Raw genomic sequence first — 20,719 nt, forward strand, 5'->3', positions numbered from 1 at the left:
GACACACTTCTCGGGAGTGTCCTAAGAAGACTACCGCTCCAAAGACCACCGCCTCAACCTCCACAGCTTCCATGGTGAGCCCAGCTCCCACACAGACCCCAGTGTGGCTGTCCCTAGTTCTTTGAATCCCATTCTTTCTTTCTCTCTATTCTCTGAATTGGATGCTAAAGATTCTCACCACAAAGGTATAAAGAAGGCCCTGTTGTGCGTTATCACGACCAGGCTCAGTGCATGTAACATTGGTATCAGAGCATCAGGTTAGTGACCCAACTCGGCTACCTAAAGAAGTGAGAGCATCTAGTGGATGGTAATACTGCGGTCCGGAAAAAACACCCAAGCCTCCACCATGTCGGGAGAGAAATTACATCAAGAAGAAAGCTAGCAAGAAGTGATGGAGGCACAAAGCTTCCAAATAGAAAGCACACTTCTACCAAGCACACAAGAGCTTTTGAGAATAATGATGGAGCGAATAAATTCTCTAAAGATGCAGCTTGCCGCCGAAAAAGAGAAGCCCAAAAAAGGCATCTTAGATCTGGCACAAATCCTTCTCACTATGGAGGAACAAAGAAGAAAAGACAAAGATCGACGTGAAGAAGCAAAAAGAAAAGAAGAAGCAAGACGTGAAGAAAAAAAAAAAAAGGGGAAGAACCAAAAAGAAAAGAAGAAGCAAGACGTGAAGAACAAAGAAGAAAAGGCAAAGAAGCAAAAAGAAAAGCAGAAGAAGAGAAAGAACTAAGACGTGCGGAGGAACAACAAGATAAGGAAGCCACACACAATTATGAGGAAGACTAGCGCCGTCGAGAAATCGCCGACCGAGAGTTTCAGCAAAGACTCAACTAGGAGGCTATGCAAATCCAGCATTAGTAAACAATGGCACAGATTCTGGCATCCCTCTCCCAGCCGGCTCCAAATTCCTCGTCCTCCACCGCCCCTACCACCACCGTCATACAAACCTCTCCAAATTTTAGTAAGTATGATGGTAAGTGTGATCATGCTGTTGTTACTCAATTTATTCATCAATTTGAAGCACATTTTCCTTTAGATAAAATTACAGATCCACAAGACAAAGTCTATGTAGTAGCACCCCAACTCACTGGGAAAGCTGTTACTTGGTGGCAACATTGGTCACAACTTCACACAGACCCCATCATAGGCCAATTCAACTTTCATTGGAACTACCTTCGTTGGCTGACCTCAAAGCCCGTTTTTCTTCCACCACAGTACATGACCAATCTTGAGGACGAGTTTTATAAACTCACTCAGGGTGGTTCCCCTGTTTTGACCTATTCCAACAAAGTCATTACAATAGCATATCGGAAGAAGAAGATAGGCTCAAATAGTTCATTCAAGGTTTAGACACTAACATTAGGTACCGAGTTCGGAATTTTATAACTCAGACTTATGCATGGGCATTGTCCCTCGCTCAGAATTAAGAACTGTCCCTCGCTCAGAATTAAGAACTGATGCTGAACAGAGGTAAGCCCAAGCAAGTATAGTCTTCCCCTAAGCCCCAACAGCAGTCATCTACCCAGGGAAGGGGACCCAGAATAACAAAGACCAAAAGAACCAAAAGAAAAACTCTCCAAGTCAATCGGGTAATAGGAAAGATTCTATGCCCAAGAAGACTCCTAAGGAAAAAGCTAAGGAGGGCATCACTGGAGGTTATCTCCAGCCGGATGAATAGACACAGTATAGGACAAAGAACCATTGTTTTTTCTATCACACTGTGGGATATGGAAAGAAAGATTGCACTAAGTTTCAGTGCTGAAAAGTCTGCTAAGGCATCCATTTCCACAATAGCAACCGTAGCAACCTCATCCACACCTCCACCATCAACCTCAAATGCCGTTTAGCTTTTGCCCTCTTTGAATTAAATGCCGCCAATGATATTTGATGATAAGCAGGAGAGTAAGGCTCAAGGAAAGATAAAGGCTCTCATCTGTGCCTATGGCACTGCAAAGGGACAGCAATTCATTGTCCTCTTTGACATGGGCAGTTCTAAGGATGCCATCTCTCCGCAACTGGCCAATACGATGAGCTGTACTTTGGTTCCTTATCATACAGATGTTGACGAATTTACCCCTGGTCTACGTACACACATTACTCATACAGCTCAACAATTTGAGTTTCAGGTTCAGAGGGCCACATCCCAACGGGATTTTGTCTCCCCTCTTTTATCCAGCCCTAAAAAGGGTATTTTTTTGGAGTTGTATGTTTTATTTCATGTTTTGTGGGTCTTTGCTGCTGGCCGACCGGCAGCCCCACACACAATATATAGCCTTGCCTCATCACTTCACCACTTGTACCACTTCATAGACATATTCAGTACCACTTTTGCTGTTGTCACTGCTGCCGAGGACTGCACATCATCGGCTCTTCAGGTCAGCACATTTGATCTGATGGCATATCTTTGATCCTCTGTATGAAGCAGATCGTCTGGAAGAGGGCCTCTACTAGCATAGGAGGTGCAGCAAACTCCCTCCGGACAATGTCATGTGGGACGGAGGGTTTGCTGCGGATCATGCGTGAGAGCATGAGAATCTGAGGCCTCTCTATCTGAGACCATGTGGAGGTGGCGAGCCCAGGTACCCAGGTGCCCATACTGCTGCAGCATACATCAAAGCAGGGGTGACTAGTGTGTCAAACAACCACCCTTGTGCGAGGGTCCTGGAAGTGTGCCTGGTGACGCTGTCTCTCTAGCATGGCTAGAGCTGCATACCCTCATGTGAGTCTATCCCTGGCTGCATGTGCCATAGTAAAGCTTCCTGGCGGAGTCGTAAATGTAATCCCTAGGTACACATGAGAGTCTACCACCTCTACCTGTCCTCCTGCTAGTGTGAAGATGGCCTGTCTCGTCGAACCGGCCCTGAGGTGTGGAAAAGCATGGCCTTGGTTTTCCCAAGGTTCACTGTAAGCCCCCTCTGTGTGCAGAAGTCATCGAGTACATGGAGATGGTGCTGTAGTCCCATCCGCGACTCAGAGACCAGAATAATATCATCTGCATATAGCATAATGTGGACTGTGGTACTTGAGATGTCTACCCCGTCCCCACCACCGTGACCAATGAAGTCAGCCACCTCATCAATGTATAGCCCAAATAGTGTAGGAGAGACAGGCGGTCTTCACTTCTATGGTAGATTGTGTATGGCTACGAAAGTTACTTGCAGATCTTCGTGAGGGTTAGCTGACACCCACTACGATACTCATTGACAGCCAGAGTGCTATGGCCATGGTACGGAATCTAGTTTTTCATGCATGTACAAAGCACACAGAGATACTGAGGTCACTAAATGGAGTCAATTTTTGCTACTTATTTGTCAACTGTGAGAGCTGCCATGTTGTGCAATGTTCTGAGCTGTGCGTGGAGATGCATGGACATTGTGCCGCTTGGAGCTGTTGAAGATGAAGACGTGTATCGGTGTATGCACGTTGGAAAGGCACTGTACTGTAGACGGGCTGTCAAAAGGCTTGCGAGCATGTGATTTTCCCACACAGTGTTCTAACGTTACATGCACTGAGCTTGGTCGTGATAACACGCAACAGGGCCTTCTTTATACCTTTATGTGGTGAGAATCTTTAGCATCCAATTCAGAGAGTAGAGAGAGAAGAGAACGAGAATGTCCCAAATACCCACTGAAGGCCCACCCCCCCCCCCCAAAACGGAGTATTTGCTTATGTTATTCTTTGGAGAATGATGTACAATGCTTGAGTAAACAAGTGATATGAATGCCCAACGCAAGGACGAGGAAGACCGTACGTCGCCTTAGTATCCACCAATCCAAGGCTCTGCTGAAGACTCTTCGGGCCACTGCTACAAGTCCAGATAGCTGTAGGACTACACATACGTTGGCTGAATGTTGAAGAGGTCCAGCTTGGATAGCTTGGAGTTGATTTGGATGACTATCTGCTTCTGCACTTTGTTGAATACCTGAATGCATGATTGATGGCTGAACCAATGCTTATATATGTCTCTATGTTGCTGGTAGGCCAGCATTAGTTGTCAGTGACGAGTAGCAAAATGGACATTATTAGCATTAAATGTTACATAAACTATCTTGCACATGGAAAAAAGGCTGCCCAACTGCTGTAATACAGCCAACTGCTTGTTGAGCATATTGTATGTTGGCCGACCAATGCTGGTGAGCATTTGATGTTGGCCGACTGATACTCAATAGCCTTCCAAGCTGGCTGACCCCTGATAGGGGCAAAGTGAGGCAGCCGACTGGCTGCCTAGGCCCATGGATGATCCTATTGATTTCTACATGCTTGCTAATGCTTGACCTAATGCTAAGGCTGACTTCTACATGCACTAACTGGTGAATTCTCCAAGTGGGTTAAGAGGACTGACACTTGACTGACCTCTAAGGCTTAGAGATTGACCTATGTAGCTCATGCTTGACTGTCCCTGGACTGAGGGCTCACAATGGGGTCATGGCGTACGACAAATATTCCTATAAAAAGGTTCTACTTCTGTACAAATGTTGCACTGATGATCATGCCAGTGTGTAAATTGTCAAACAATGCTCTCCAAAAATGGGACGTAAATTTTGGATCTCTATTTGATGTGATAGTCCATGCAAACCACCAATGGGGTACCAAAACCGAATGAACAAGTGAGCTATGTCCTCGGCTGTGGCTGTTTGCTTGCATGGAATGAGCATGCAAAACTTACTGAATCTGTCAACAATTGTCATACACTGTGTTTCTAGATCCAGGTGATGCGGGTAGAGAGCCTACGAAGTTCATATTATGTCGTGAAAGGGTCCCTCAAGAATAGGCAAAGGCTGAAGTAACCTTGTCTGTTTGGTATGAGGAACTTTCACCTTTTGACATATCTGACATGATTGGACGCGTTGATAGACATCCTGTCGCATCTTAGGCCAATAGAATGACCTCTCTAACTTCTCCAAGGTACTATTGATACCCCTATGACCCCTGAACAAGAGAATCATGGGCATCGTGGGGAAGGACTTGGTGCTTTTCTTTTAGTACACAAAGATGGTTCTTGAAAAACAACATCCTGTATACTTTAGTGGTGTGATTCTAAATTGTGGGCCACCTGATTTTGAGCCTCGAACTCTTCCGAATCCGGATACTGTGCCTTCATACTATCCAAGTCTTTGCCTTGAATTTCTAGCATAGTGGACTCCTGCAATGTCTGAATAGTGCCCTTTTGAGTAAGAGCATCGGCAACGGGGTTATTTTTGCCCGAGACATATTTAATCATTCCTCTAAATTGTTGGAACTATTGACTCCACTTGGACTGCCTGTCACTCCGTTGGGCACTGGACATGGTTTGCAACCATTTAAGTTCCTGGTGATCTGTCTTAATTGTGAAGTCCCTCTCGTAAAGGAAGTGCTTCCAATACTTAAGAGCGGTCATCACCCCCAAGAGCTCTTTGTCATACACTGAATAATTCTTTTCGGCGTTATTCAATTTGCAGTTATAATAAGTCATTGGCTTACCATCTTGTTGTAAAACAATTCCAATGGCAAGGTTACTGGCATTGGTAATCACCTCGAAAGGATTGTCCCATGATGCCAACTTCAAAACTGGTGACTCAGAGGCAACTTTCTTCATTGCTTGGAACGCTCTAGAGCCTTGCCCATGACGGACACTTTTTGACGATGAGTCTTCACGCCCTTGAGCAAGTCGGTGAGAGGTGCTGCAAGGTCAGAAAACTTGTCCATGTGTGTGCTGTAGGCTTGACAAAGACCCACAAATGAGCTGATATCCTGGGCTGTAGTGGGAACATCCCAACTGAGAATGGCCTGTACCTTTTCAGGATTGAGGCTAATACCTGATGAACTGATGATGTATCCCACGTAATGGATTTCCTGTACTCCAAACTCACTCTTCTTGGCATTGATAAACAACTCATTGGGACTTGTCACTTATCTTTTGGACAAATAGAATGGGAGCGGCAAAAGGTGAGGATGACGGTCGGATAAATCTGGACCGGAGTAGTTGGGCTAACTGCCACTCTAGCTCGCTCTCCAATGCCTTAGAAAGGTGGTAGGGAACTTGCTTGGAGGTTCTGAACCAGGAACCAACTCTATGCGATGGTCCTCAAGTCTACTGGGGTGGGAGATCAGATGGGAGGTCGTCTTGCAGCACGATGCTGTATTGAGACAAAAGGCCAGCCATCCGCTGCTCCCTTGCAAGTGCTATTTGAACTGCATTAGACTGAGAGCAGACATATAGTACCACACACTCTACTTCTTTTTGGATGGCTCGTTGGACCTAAATGTGGAAAATGAGTGAAATTCTAGAAATGTTCCGATCCCCGCAAATCATGAGAGGCTCAGGAAAACCTTCAACGATAGTGAAAGTGTCTTGCCTCCAATCAAGAATGGTTGCATTAGTACCACACACTCTACTCCTTTTTGGATGGCTCGTTGGACCTAAATGTGGAAAATGAGTGAAATTCCAGGAATGCTCCGATCCCCGCAAATCATGAGAGGCTCAGGAAAACCTTCAACGATAGTGAAGGTGTCTTGCCTCCAATCAAGAATGGTTGCATACTGTCTAAACCACAGGATCCCGAGGGTCATTGTGAGGGCAAAAGGACGAAAGGACCAGATGAACAAGAGATCAGAGCAAAACAACACAACATGAAATAGGTGAATGACTCTATATATAATGGTGAGTGAACATATGTACAAGAGCCCTCTAATGAGAGGTGACTCTGAGTGGAAGAAGACTAGTGCAGAAGCAAAGACGATGTCGGAGCTGAAGCACGGTCGGTGACGAAGGCTTGCGTCGATGTGAGGCAAAGGCACTCCGTGAGGTGGTTGGTGTCGAATGATGAAGAGCAGAGAGGGCTGCCGTCCCAAGTGGTGCAAGCTCTAGTGACAAGGGTGCTGCAATACTAGAGTGGTGGTAAGGAGCAGAGAGGGCTGCCGTCCCGAGTGGTGGTGGTGCAAGCTCTACTGACAAGGGTGCTGCAATACCTGAGTGATGGTGAGGAGCAGAGAGGGCTGCCATCCCGAGTGGTGTTGATGGTGAAAATAAGCAGAGAGGGCTGCCGTCCCGATGATGTGAGATGGTGAGCAGAGAGTGGGCTGCTGTTCCAAGGTAGGTACTGATGATAAAACGCTGAAGTGCTATACTGTGTAGCTGAGAGTGGGCTGCTGTCCCATGAGCTGAGGAAAAATGCTGAAGTCCTCTACTGTAGCAGAGAGTGGGCTGCTGTCCCAAAGTGTGGCCTGATATAGAACGCGGAGGTACTGACCTGTAGAGCACAGAGTGGGCTGCTGTCCCAAGGTGTGGCCTGATGTATGATGCATATCACCCCCAAGGCATAAGGCCCAAAAATTCCATAAGATAAATTTTTTTTTTAATTGTTTTAAAAAAATAACCATCCTACAGTTACAATTTATGTAATGGATCTCATACCCACACACCCCCTGCAGATACACAAGATTTGTACCAACATTCCAACCATATGATCTCCATCAATATACATTCATATCAAGAGTATGTCCTAAGCATGTGATTTTGCTATAGAAAAACAGAGTGTGCCTCTTTATCATGCACCAAAAAAGAACCATATGTCTTAAAAATGAACAAAGCAAGCCCCAATGTAGGGTTATCAAGCTATTCTCACATAGAGCTTTTGAGGCGTCCAGGCAGCTCGCAGAGAGTGGAGATAGGAGATCATGGTATTCACAGATGATACAGTGGCTCACTCAGCATGGTCTCGACATAGATCACCTACCACCTTTCCAGTATGATATACATGCACCACACATCCAGCTCTCTCACAATGAGAGGAACAGTGTCCTTCGGCAGGATTTATGGCAGCGATACACTCAAGAGACTTGGATTACACCCAGTCAGCCTCTACCGCCGAAGATGCTATACTACAGAGATCAGTTTATGCGTATCCTAGCGGATGGATTCATACAGAGACCTGGATACATGGATGTGTACATGCCTCACAGTGCCCGAGTGGCGATTGGCCAGCTCAGAGTGTCATCACACCAGCTTGAGATTGAGGCAGGTAGGGCAGCACAGATCCCCATAGCAAAGAGGATATACAGACTATGCCAGGAGGAGGTTGAGAGTGAGGAACATTATGTATACAGATGCAGAGCATATAGTGTCAAAGATAGACCATCTTCAATGGGCATCCCTCACTCCGCCAGATCATGGAGTCCGCAGACCAGCGCAGATTTGGCAAGTTCTTGTTAGAGACACAGCCCCGTAGAGAGACAATGATACGGACTCATACCACAGGGAGAGGTGGGTGACAGCTCCAGCTCACTTATTTCTTCCAGAGATCTATCCCAGTGCCTACCCTAACACAGGAGGGGGTTACACTTCAGAGCATTGCGGACCTCCGAGCCAGACGGAGACCGAGAGCACCAAGCTACATCAGACTCCCAGACTACATCAGAGGGAGATCATAGAGATACGGGCTCGACATCAGCACCATATCCAGGAGTGGCTAGCTCACTTACACTCACACCCGGAAATCATGCTCCGAGGTATTTTTGCCTATGTATCACATATTACACCCCCATTATGGTACTGGTTGGAGCTAGACAAATCTACATTGCATTCTTGTATACGCTACGCATATAGGTTGCATACTGAGCCTCTAGCAGTAGTGCTCCATCCATCACACCCCCCCCACTAGCTCAATACTTTCATACTTTATTTCATGTTCATTTTGTCCTTTTTTTTGTAGACATCCAAATGGCATGCTCTCTTTTTTTTTTCGTGAAATGGTGTTTTATATTATGGCATGCTCTCTCTCTCTCTCTCTCTCTCTCTCTCTCTCTCTCTCTCTCTCTCTCTCTCTCGTTTTTATCTCCTGGAATTCCGCAGGCTCAAAGAGTCCATTATCAGGAGCAGACGCCCGACTGGCAAGGAGTCCACAAACAGACAGATTACTGACTTCTTTAGAGGGACTACCCGAGAGGACACAGCCGACAGCCCAGCAATGGGCACCCCGTGGGACTCTAGTTGAGAGAGCTATCCAGTTGGGCAGATCCAGACGCCCGAGGGTTCGCGGATCCTTACATCGGAGACGGTGCCTACACCGGAGGATTCAGAGCATCATTGCGAGGCATCGGGCTCGTCCGACCAGGCATCTCACTATGGCAGATATCCAGGCCATCCGGCAGAGACCCCTGCTAGAGCTCCTAGGATGATTACGACTCCAGCCATATACTGTTGTACTCACTGTCACTTTTGTACTCCCCCATATTCATGTATTCATGTATCCATGTACTCATGTACCCCATTTTGACTAGTAGCATTAGCTTCCCACTCTCCCTAGTTGCTGCTTCCGGATGCTCCCTACTGATATATTGTAGGGCTAGATACTTACCTTCAGTTCTTTCTTTTCTTTTCCAGACAGTGTATCAGATGTCACATGGTTGTAACTTTGGTCTCATAGGTCACTTTGGCCTTTTGAAGACGTTAATATAACATTTCATTTCTCTCTCTCTATCTTGTGCATTATCTTCGTCACGAAAGAATGTTGAATTCTATTGATTGAAGTACCGATTCTATTCATCAAGCTTCCAAATGTTACATTGCCCTTGCCTTTGTCATTGGCAGCAATGGCCTGATCACTGCCACACATAACGAAAGACTTAGTCTGCTCTTCCTATAACACCAAACCTGCTAATTCTTCCAACTGAAGTGGTTCCAGGTTGCCCCGCATGGACAGGGTGAAAGATGTATGAAATTTCAAGTAAATCTCTGGCAATGAAGACAATATTCTAGAAACAAGTTCCTTTTCCAAAATCACCTCATCTATATTGAGCCGCAATTGCTCCTGAAGATCCTCAACCTTTGTGATATTCTTAAGATCCTCAACCTTTGTGATATGATATGCCATGCTATAACCTTCACTCATATCAAGATTCTCAAGCTGCTTCTTGAGATATGAGACTCTGGCCGCATTCTTAGCTTGATAAATGGTTTCCAATACATCCCAAGCCTGCTAAGATGTCTTACAAGACCTAATGTGCAGTATAATTGATCTCTTTATTACCAACAATGACCTGGACATCTCTGGCATCCCATCTTTTATGTTCCTAAGTAGGAGGAGCAAGTACTGGAGCCTACCAAAATCACCTCACCCAGAAGTGGCAAGTGCAGTGTCTGAAAGACGGGGCTCATCACCATTGGCATACCCCCACACACCCTTGACAACCAGCAAGTTCTTGACCATAAAACGCCACAAGGAGTAATTGTTCCCATCAAGTTTGTCCTCCTGAGAAAAACACCAAATACATCTCCTGCATTTTGTGCCATTACTTCACATATTCGGGCACCAACACACACGTCTCTATTGCTTTTGCGAAATTTCCCTTGAGAACCACAAACAACTGGAAATTGTGTTTTCACAACAGATGCCTGCTAAAAGGTCTTATAGGGAGAGAAATTGACATTTGAAAGCAAAATTGACAAGTAATTTTGTTGCCTCGAAGGTTGAATGTCCCAATTTGAGTTGAAATTGCAAAAAGCCCCAAATTTGCAGAAATGGTTTTGTTATAGTAGGTACACCTAGTATGGATTTTGCAAGTACAATTGAGTACAAATTCTGCACGTACAATCGCATACAAATTTTGCAGGTACTCACGTGACAATACAGGCAGTACGGAGAGTACAGGCGGCACGTACGGTCACTACGAGGGGGTGTACAAGTAGGTATGGACATCGAGCTGGGTGTGTGCGCAAGTACAGGCGTTGTGTGGGTATCCAATGTACGGAAAATTGGAAAAGATAGCATTTAATGCTAATTTTTTGCAATCGTGGGCATATAAAAACAGGCCGACAACTATAAGGATAAACTGACCAGCATATAGAGGGCCCTATATAAGGCGCCTTCGGTCCCATGCTAAAATCATCTCATTCTCCCACAATTCAGCAGTCATCAAGAGTACAATTATGTGTGCCTAAGTCTCTTGACTTGTGCATGCATACTTTTCAAAAACGAAGCACTTCATTGTGCTTCAATCCAATGCATTCCAAAGTCTTCTCGCATTCAGCCTTCGTTCTTGCATCTCCTGCAACAGATCTGGGTGTGCATAAAGGCTTCAAAAGTGGCTTCAGAGTTGTCTTCAGTCTGCTTGATGGTTCAGCGGACTATGTTTGGTCTACCTCCGACCTCGTACTTGCGTTCGGCAATCCTCGGTCAACCGTCATGAATAAGTTTTTCTACTATAAGGAAGTTCTCCAAAAAATACCCGTGCTTGTGGGAGGGGTCCCTTAAGTGGGTAGATTGGGAACTGATCTGGTGTCAACTCTTCATATCCTCTCTCTTGAGCTCTATCCCCTATGAATAAAGATTAAAGTGGATTGCTTCATGCTCACTAACATAAAGGTATAAAGAAGGCCTTGTTGTGCGTTACACCTTCATACCAATTGCATGTTACACGTGAGCTCGCTACAGCAGATGGCAACCTTGCCCTCTCATCGTGCACACTCTCCTTGTAATGCATATCTGTCTTTGTCTCTCTCGTCTTCTCTGTCACATAAACACTGCTCTGATCCGTTTCTTTTCTGTGAAGCATTTTTCCTCCTCTCAAGGACTAGATCGCTGCAGCAGGAAATCTCACTCTAGGCCATAGCTGTGCAAAGCCTAGGTATGAAATTTACATCATCAAGATTGATGATGGGAATGGTGGGTTGCAATCGATCATCTCAAGGTTTGAAACTCTAGTGCCATTGGATTTCCGAAAATTCTTGGCAGTCTCCATGGGTTTTTATCTGCAGCTTTGTGTCACGGAATGTTTTGCAAAAGCTCTGCACAGAGCCAATGTTTGATCCCTGGCACCCTCATGTATGATTAAAATCTACATATATATCATCAGAAAGGCATACTTCATACATGAGCATGTCTTTCCACGTGGACTCTCTCTCTCTCTCTCTCTCTCTCTCTCTCTCTCTCTCTCTCACACACACACACACACACACATCAAATGATCTAGTCAAGTGGCAACGAGCCATCATAAAAACTAATCTCCAAGTTGAAATGCATTTGGGATTACAAGAGAAACCTTCTCGCCGCTGAGAGCTTGAGCGACCGTCTTGGCATGATCCCAGCGAGTAGTGGTCTTAGTGAGCTTGCGGAGAAGGAAGGCACCTCCCAGCACGCACAGAGACTTCACAACAAGACTTCTGACGATGCGCCCCCCATTGTTGTTGGGTTTTCCAGCCCCTGAAGGCCCAGGAGCAGCTTCATCTGTATCGCCTTTCCTGAATGCTGAGCCCCCCGCCATCGCCTCCTACGAAGCTGCTGAACTGAGTGTGCATTCAGAGTAGAGGCCCTTTCCACATTTGGCCGGACACACAATTTTACACGGGGGGTGTGGCCATTCTATTAAAATTTCTTTGCATTCAAAGTTCCACATTTGACTGGACACACAATTTTACACATGGGGTTAAGTAATAGGTCCACGTGGCCATTTGATAAAAAAAATTCGTTGCCAAGAAGTTAAAGCCAAGCTTGTACTACATGGTCTAAATAAGGCACACTTCTCTTTCAAAAAAAGCACACCTACTACACAAACGCTCAGAGTTTGAAAAAGACATTTTCCCCAACCAATCAAATTAAATGGAATGTTTAAAAGCAATTTGATTTCGGAACTAGAGAAGAGAAAAAGTGTCAAGATAATAACTAAAATGTATGATTTTGTCCCTTGAAAATTAAGCCAATGTTGAAATTTAGCCAACTTTCTCTATTTTCAATAGGGAAAAATGTACTACAAATCGGATTTTTCAAGCACTGTATCCCATCACATTTTTTGTAAAGCTATATACATCTATATTCTTCATAGATTCACCCATAGTAAGTCTATATACATCTATATTCTTCACATATTCACCCATAGTAAAGTTGTATCCCATTGCATTGTTTGTGAAGCTATAAACATCTATATTCTTCACTATTCAGCCATATTATAGCTATATACATCTATATTCTTCACATATTCACCCATAGTACTAGTAATGAGTTAGACCTCTCTCTCTCTCTCTCTCTCTCTCTCTCTCTCTCTCTCTCTCTCTCTCTCTCTCTCTCTCTCCAAGCTGTTGAACTAGCTGTCCATTCATAGTTCAAGCCCTTTCACATTTGACTGTGCACAAAATTTTATACATGGGGCTAAGTAGTAGGTGTGGCCCCTTGATAAAAATTCCATTTAAAATTCCTTGACAAAAAGTTAAAGCCAAAAACTTGTACATGGTAATAAGGCACAGTTTTCTTTTGAAAAAAGCACACCTACTACATTAATGCTCAGGGTTTGAAAAAGACGTTTTTCCCAACCAATCAAATTAAATACAATCTTTCAAAGTAGTCGGGTTTCAATACTAGAAAATAGCACATGCACGCATTTATTTTCATGTAGATGGCCTCACGCATTTAATTACATTGTCATTTATTTCAGTACTATAAAATAGCAAAGGCACACATTTATTTCAGTACTATAAAATAGCAAAGGCACACATTTATTTTCTTGTGGATGGCCTTATGCATTTAAATACATTATCATTTGTTTCTAGTTTGTAATAAAGTTTTAAAAATTAAAACTTTTTGGCATGTCTTGGAAATAATCTTTCCTCAAGGGAGGCTAGGAAAGATTACTTTAGATTCCCATAATACTTCACTATGTACTCACTAACAACTTTCAAATGGAAGCTATGCATAAGTTGTGGACCCTTACCGATAGAGTTGGACCCTTTCTAGTAAAAGTTAGGTATGAGGAATTGCATCTCTCTCTCTCTCTCTCTCTCTCTCTCTCTCTCTCTCTCTCTCTCTCTCTCTCTCTCTCTCTCTCTCTCTCTTCATAATAGAAGATATATTACCAAATTTACTTTACAAATGTCCACATGGCCACCATGTGATGTACTAGCTTTCCCTCCCTAATTACTCCGAACCACAGGTGTAGCTCGGAGTACCCTTATCCAATATATAGCCATGTCATTCCCCACCAAATGAGTTGTAACCACAAGGAAAAGATTTGCCACAATAGTAGCCCTTTTATACAACCTATGTGAGCTGTAATACCCACTTTTGCATGAAATATAAAGGCATTCCTAGTTAACTAGATATGCCACAAACTTGCCCACCTTAAAAAATGAAAGAAAACTGAATGTTCTGGGTTATCCGGCCCATTTAAAATCTTGCCAACATCCAATCTTTAACCTTTACGGGCCTATCTGACGGAATCCATACGTGAGAAAGGAAATCCCACACCTTTTTTGCCATCGGACATGAAATGAAAAGATGCAAGCATGTTTCCAAGCATGTAGTATAAAACACACAATTACCAAAAGCAATATGCCGCTTTCGCAAAATGGTACTAGCATGTGCCATAGGAACACCTTCCCTTGATATGGAATCTTAGACCACCAACCCTATAAGATTACTTCCTTCCACCATGCCCTACTTTTTCTGATGTTCCATACCCTATTAACCTTCTCAGTGATCCAGCGCTTGTCTTCCACCATCATATAGTACACTTGATTTGTTGTACGCTAGACATATTTTCTGAAAAGACAATAAGTGACCTCTATGTGGCAACAAAGCATCCATAATTCTCACTATCCCAATCAAGCCATTCTATTGAATTTTGGCCACTCAACAAGTTTGTCAGGCCACTCCAGAAGACATGAAGTAGCCAACACCTGACGTGCCATAGAATTCAATTGCAACCGCTGATCTGAAGGCTTCCATTTAGTGTGTGCCAACACCTCCTTCCATGAGATCATCAAATGAGAAAGCAGAGGTGAAGCCACCACTCAAACCTGTTGGGAACCATTCACTACACCCCACCATGTACCATCAATCATGGTATTACCATGCACAAGTGTGACCTCCTCCATGAGGGCCTTAGCCATTACCACCTATGGCTCTTGAGATACACACATATCTTGCAATAAAGGCTATCTCCTAGAGCGACCATATGTAATTTGACATCTAATAAGGCTGCCCCTCCACTCCTCGTAAGAGTAGTAACATGCTCCCAAGAAATCCACGTCTGCCCTAGTTTATTTCCTGCTCTTTTTCATACCATAAATCTAATTGGTTGTTGTATCTGATATGCAAAGATTTGCCCATCCATGGCAATAAAGACAAGAAAAAATATATCATGCTAATCATAATGGATTTTGCCACTTTGAGCCGAATATGTATAGGCCAACCTTGAGATTTTTGATACACAAACTTATCATTTATCCTTGTAGAAATCCATGCCAACAAAGCTTGTGAATCAATATCAACTCCAATTCGATAATCCAAGTAGCATGATATGCATCCCCTTTGTATGATCTACCCATTCCATCCCAAACCAAGCAAATCGCTCTCGGTATAGCTTATCAAAGCAAATCTTTGCATATTAATGTATAACCTTGAAGCAAGACCAAAAGTATCCCAAACAGCCATAGCCTTCTGAACATTATCCCATTGAGCCTTAAGGAACATGAAAGAATCATCGCCAATGCTTGGCTGACCATCTACTCTCTGCTTGGAAGAGTAAGTCCTACAACTTCACTGTCCTCCACTAGCTTATCCAGTCGAGATAAGATTGGATGTGTAACAATTGGAAAACAAGAGAGGGCTAAGTGGGCATCCCTACTTGACCGATCTTGTCAAATGAATGGACTTAGTCACACCACCATTAATCATAAGCCTAGCCACCACTGCATGTTGGCTAATAGTATAAATCAAAGAAGACATGAGAGGGCCAAATCCCATAGCTTACATAAGCTTTGAAAGAAAAGACCAACTAATGTGATCATAAGCCTTTTCAATGAATCATAACCATCTCTTACCTCGAAGCCGTTGCATAATCAATTCTAATTTGTACATTCAGTATATTATGCAAATATTGTGGCCTTTAATAAATCCATATCGCCTTGAATGAATCAAAGTAGGAAGAAATCGTTGCAACCTGTTAGCCAAGACCTTTACATGGCCCCCATCAATGTGATTGGTCTCCATTGACTTAGATTAACTGGGAATGGAACTTTAGGCAATAAACGTACAAGCCCAATCTTCCAACTCGCAAGCATGATGCCTGTATTCCACATCTCCTGAAAAATAAAAGTGAGAGAGACCTTCAACTCATCAACATACTTCGTGAAAATCTCATTGGGGAGCCCATCCCATCCTGGACTTTTCCCTTAGACAAATGCTTCAATACATCTTCCACCTTAATTGCAAAAAAATATCTCTTCCCAATTCATTTGCAAAAACATCTGATACCTGGTGATAAACCAAGTGAAACAAAGACTCTCTATCTGCAATGACATTAGGAGATATGACCTCCTATGGACCCAACAAATGGCGATAAAAGCACATACACACATCTAGAACACAGTAGGATCAGTAATTAATACTCCTTATGTATCTTGCATCCTGACAATATTCTCACGTGCGTGCTTTTGCTCTGCAAACAAGCAAAGAACATATGTGACTAACAATTAGAATCCATAAGGGCATCCATTCAAGCCATAAGCTTATATCTCACATATTGATTCTCATGCAATGTTGCAACCTGATGGGACAACCAATCAATAGCTATCTCAATGTCATGGCAAGAACCATCCTCTTGAACCACTTGGTTCAAATCAACCAATAACGATTATAGGTTCCGCAACTTCTCCCTAAATTATGATGCATTATGAATCCCATACTGGCAAAGCAAGCTTTTGAATATTGAACATACAACCTCCCAAGTGACACCCCAACAGAGATTACATGGCCTCAAAAGTTTTGTAACACCTGCAACATAAACTGATGGAAAGCGGTATGCTCCAAGAAAGTCTAGTTAACCTTAAGAGAAACCTTTCCCAATAATGGCCTATAAGCATCCACAGAATGGCTATGCATCTCTAATACCAAAGGGAAATGATCTGACAAAATATGATTATATTCCACCTGCATGAACAATATCTCTGGCAGAAATAAATCATGCTGGCAGATATACATTCAGCCCAAATGAGCTCTTGTACCCATGTACTATTGAGAGGCATATGTAAATCCTCTCTCATGCGGGTGTAGCCATGACCACATATCTTGTTTCAAAACTTGATTTTGGCAAACCCGTTCTAGGTGAGCCTCTCTGGCCCATCCATAATAGAGTGAGGTGTAGAAGCATGCTCTGGCAATTCACATACATTAAAATCGTCCAACACAAAGCCAAGCTTAGCATCACACACAAACACAATAAATCATCCCATAACTGACGACGTTGTGCAACACCATTAGGCATATATAGCCCCATAAGCCATAATGTTTCATCCATAAATTCCACTTCTACAACAATGAACCGCCCCATAACCAATGATGGCTTAAACTGAGATTTCAATGCAATCATGACCCCTGATTGTGTAGTGGGGTGCCCATTATAAAACACACAAAATTCCTTGAGTTGTGATCATTCACTTGTCCAGCCATGGAATGTTGTTTATGCTCCACAACACAACATATCCCATTGACCTTGAAACATAGTACGCCACATGCGATATTTCTTGGATGGTGAACATACACCTTTTACATTCCAAAGAGCAATCTTCATAATCCATCAAAACAAAAAGCCAATCAATGAGAGGTACCACCATCGGCCTACCTTTCCTTTAAATATTGCATAGGATCCTAAATGCCTTCTCTGCATCTATTCCCATAATCTTCGCATAGAAAAACATCCACCCATTCCTTCTCACCTAAATTACGGGCATCATTAGGTTATGTATCCTATCTCCACTTGACATCCGGATACTTCTTTTCCCTAAGGTGAGACCAGAGCCCCTTTTTTTATCAAATAGAAGAGGAAAATTTACCTAATTTTCTTTCATAGCTCGAGGTCTTAGATTATATCGAGTGTGATACCCTGCCTTGGTTATCTTTCTCTCAAGTCCATCTTGTGGCACCAGGATAAAATGATGAAGAGGCACCATGACCAGCACCCACATTTTGATTACCACTAGAAGTAGATATCTGGCGAGCACCTCTTTTTGCCACCACAAGCCAAGGTCTATCTTCTATATTTGCCAAAACTTGTTTACCTTTATCCTGCCAAAACTTGTTTACCTTTATTTACCACTTGCTCACTTTGTTTTGCTACTTGTTTACCCTTATCTATATTCAAACCAGATGGAAAAATAGGATTTAATGTATCCTTATGAGTCGGACCCTGGGACACATTCGGTTGTGGCTGAGCATTCACCTCCTCTAGACACTCTGAAATGAAGTGACCCATCTCTCCACAATGGAAGCAATAGCCTGCAAATAATCCCCACTTTAATTCGAGATACAAAGGGTCAAATCCATCCATGCATAACCTCAATTGTCAAGGTCAGGGCTTCCCATTATCCCACAGCATGCAAACCCTGTTTTTATTATTGGACGACATTATGGGCTCCACCAACACCTCCCCACCAATAGTACACATGCCCAACGGTAACAATTCCCATATAGTTGTTGATGGAAAGTCTACAACCTCAACCTAAATAGTGCATGCATGGCACAACACATCTCTATACTCTACCATAGGGCTCCCACTAACTGTCCATCTAGAAATAACGAGACTTTTTGCATAACCAAATCTCAAACTTCTTTGGATGAGAATAGGACCTCATAGAATCCTCTGGGATCGTCAAAGATCTTCTCCACAAAATTACCATCTAAGAAATCATGTAACCAATCGTAATCCTATTGAATAATGGAATTCGTCCAGTAAAAAAAAAAAATACAGCCTTGTTATGAAAGGATTCCACTTGTGGCACAAACTGCCATGTTTCCACTCGGGCATCTACCAGTTCCTCTATTGGAACCTTTGTAGCCCTGACATGATTTGCCATCACATATGGTTGCAAAATCTAATTAGCTTGTGCAAATAAAAAGTCAAAAGCCACCTCATGGTTCTCTTCCTGAGGTACATCAAGAAGCAAGGTATCCTGAAGCATCCGACTAGCCTCCTTCCCTCCATATTCACCTCCGTTCAATCTTTGCCTTTTAGCCTGATCTTTAGGCTCTGGCTCTAGCCCTCCACCCTCAAACTTATGTGCATCTTCTGTTAAGACATGTGCCTCTACAAAATCCATATCTATGGTTCCCTGACTCATTTCCACTACTCAACATCGAATATTAATACTTCCACCAGAAGAAGGAGAAGAGTTATGTTTCAGCCCTGCAAGCAAAGGGGAGAAGATCCACTTCCCGGATGGAAAATCTATATGTACGAATGGCTCCGAAAGCGGGCCAAAACTCCAGCACAGCTATTGGAACCGCTTCAGGCTCACCCGCATAGAAATTAGGGCAAACACAAACATTGTGCAAGCTGTAAATATATGCGCGGCCACGATCGCAAATTCTCCACTGCCCGGATGGAAAATCTATCTGCACGAATGGCTCTTAAAGGGGGGTAAAACCCTAACACGATTGACACAGCTAGTGGAACCGCTTCAAGCTCACCCACACAAAGAAATTAGGGCAAAGACAAACACAATGCAGGGTGTAAATTTGTGTGCGACCACAATCGTGAATTCTCCACTACCTGGATGGAAAATTTGCTTACATGAATGGCTCTTAAAGGGGGGTAAAACCTTAGCATGGCTAATGGAACAACTTCAAGCCACACAGAGAAATTAGGGCAAACACAAACACTGTGCAAGCTCATCTCTCTCTCTCTCTCTCTCTCTCTCTCTCTCTCTCTCTATATATATATATATATATATATATATATATATATGCTAAACTAAGTGTGCATTTAGAGTTTAGGCCCTTTCCACATTTGACCGGACACACAGGTTTCATTGACAAAAAGTTAAGGCCAAGCTTGTACATGGTATAAATAAGGAACATTTTTCATTTGAAAAAAGCTACCTTCCTCTTCAATCAAATTATATGCGATGCTTCAAAGTAGTCAAGTTTCAATACTACAAGAAAAGCGCCAAGATTATAACAAAAATGTATACCTTTGTCCCTTGAAAATAAAGCCAATGTCAAGATTCAGCCCACTTTTTCTATTTTGAATAGGGAAAAATGCACCCACAATACTTCACCAATCAAATTAAATGCAATTCTTCAAAGTAGTCACGTTTCAGTACTATAAAATAGGAAAAACGCCAAGGTTATAACAAAAATGTATGACTCTCTCTCTCTCTCTCTCTCTCTCTCTCTCTCTCTCTCTCTCTCTCTCTCTCTCTCTCAATCTGTTGAACTAAGTGTGGATTTAAAGTTCCACATTTGACTAGACACACAGTTGTACACATGGGGCTAAGTAGTAGGTGTGGCCATTTCATAAAAATTCCATTAAAATTTCATTGACAAGAAGTTAAAGCCAAGCTTGTACTACATGGTACAAATAAGGCACACTTTTCTTTTGAAAAAAGCACACCTACTACATCGATCCTTAGGTACATCGATCCTTAGGGTTCGAAAAAGGAAATTTTCCCACAACCAATCAAGTTAAATAGAATGTTTAAAAGTAGTTTGATTTTAGTATTAGAATAATAACAAAAATGTATGATTTTGTCCCTTGAAAAAAAAGGCAATGCTGTAATCAAGCCAACTTTCTCTATTTTCAATAGGGAAAAATGCACCACAAATCGGATTTTTCAAGCATTGTATCCCATCGCATTGTTTGTAAAGCTATATACATTTATATTCACCCATAGTACTTTGTAAATTGCAATTCTTTAACTAGGCTAAAATCTTTCTCACCCCACCTTTTTGTGAGAATGGGGTTGTAG

General features: G+C 42.9%; 1 protein-coding gene across 1 annotated transcript in view; it reads right to left on the bottom strand.

Annotated features, from left to right (window-relative positions):
- The window catches only part of LOC147612953 (chromophore lyase CRL, chloroplastic-like), a 53,503-nt gene extending 41,177 nt beyond the window's left edge, over positions 1-12,326 (bottom strand). The window contains exon 1 of the mRNA XM_086782227.1: positions 12,025-12,326. Within this exon, the coding sequence (XP_086638353.1) occupies positions 12,025-12,246 (222 nt within the window). The 5' untranslated portion in view covers positions 12,247-12,326. The remainder of the gene's footprint in view (positions 1-12,024) is intronic.
- Between the last annotated feature and the right edge of the window lie 8,393 nt (positions 12,327-20,719).

Source organism: Cibotium barometz, chromosome 44 (assembly GCF_041138505.1).
Source record: "Cibotium barometz isolate CiBa-2024 chromosome 44, ASM4113850v1, whole genome shotgun sequence".
NCBI classification, from domain to species: domain Eukaryota; kingdom Viridiplantae; phylum Streptophyta; class Polypodiopsida; order Cyatheales; family Cibotiaceae; genus Cibotium; species Cibotium barometz.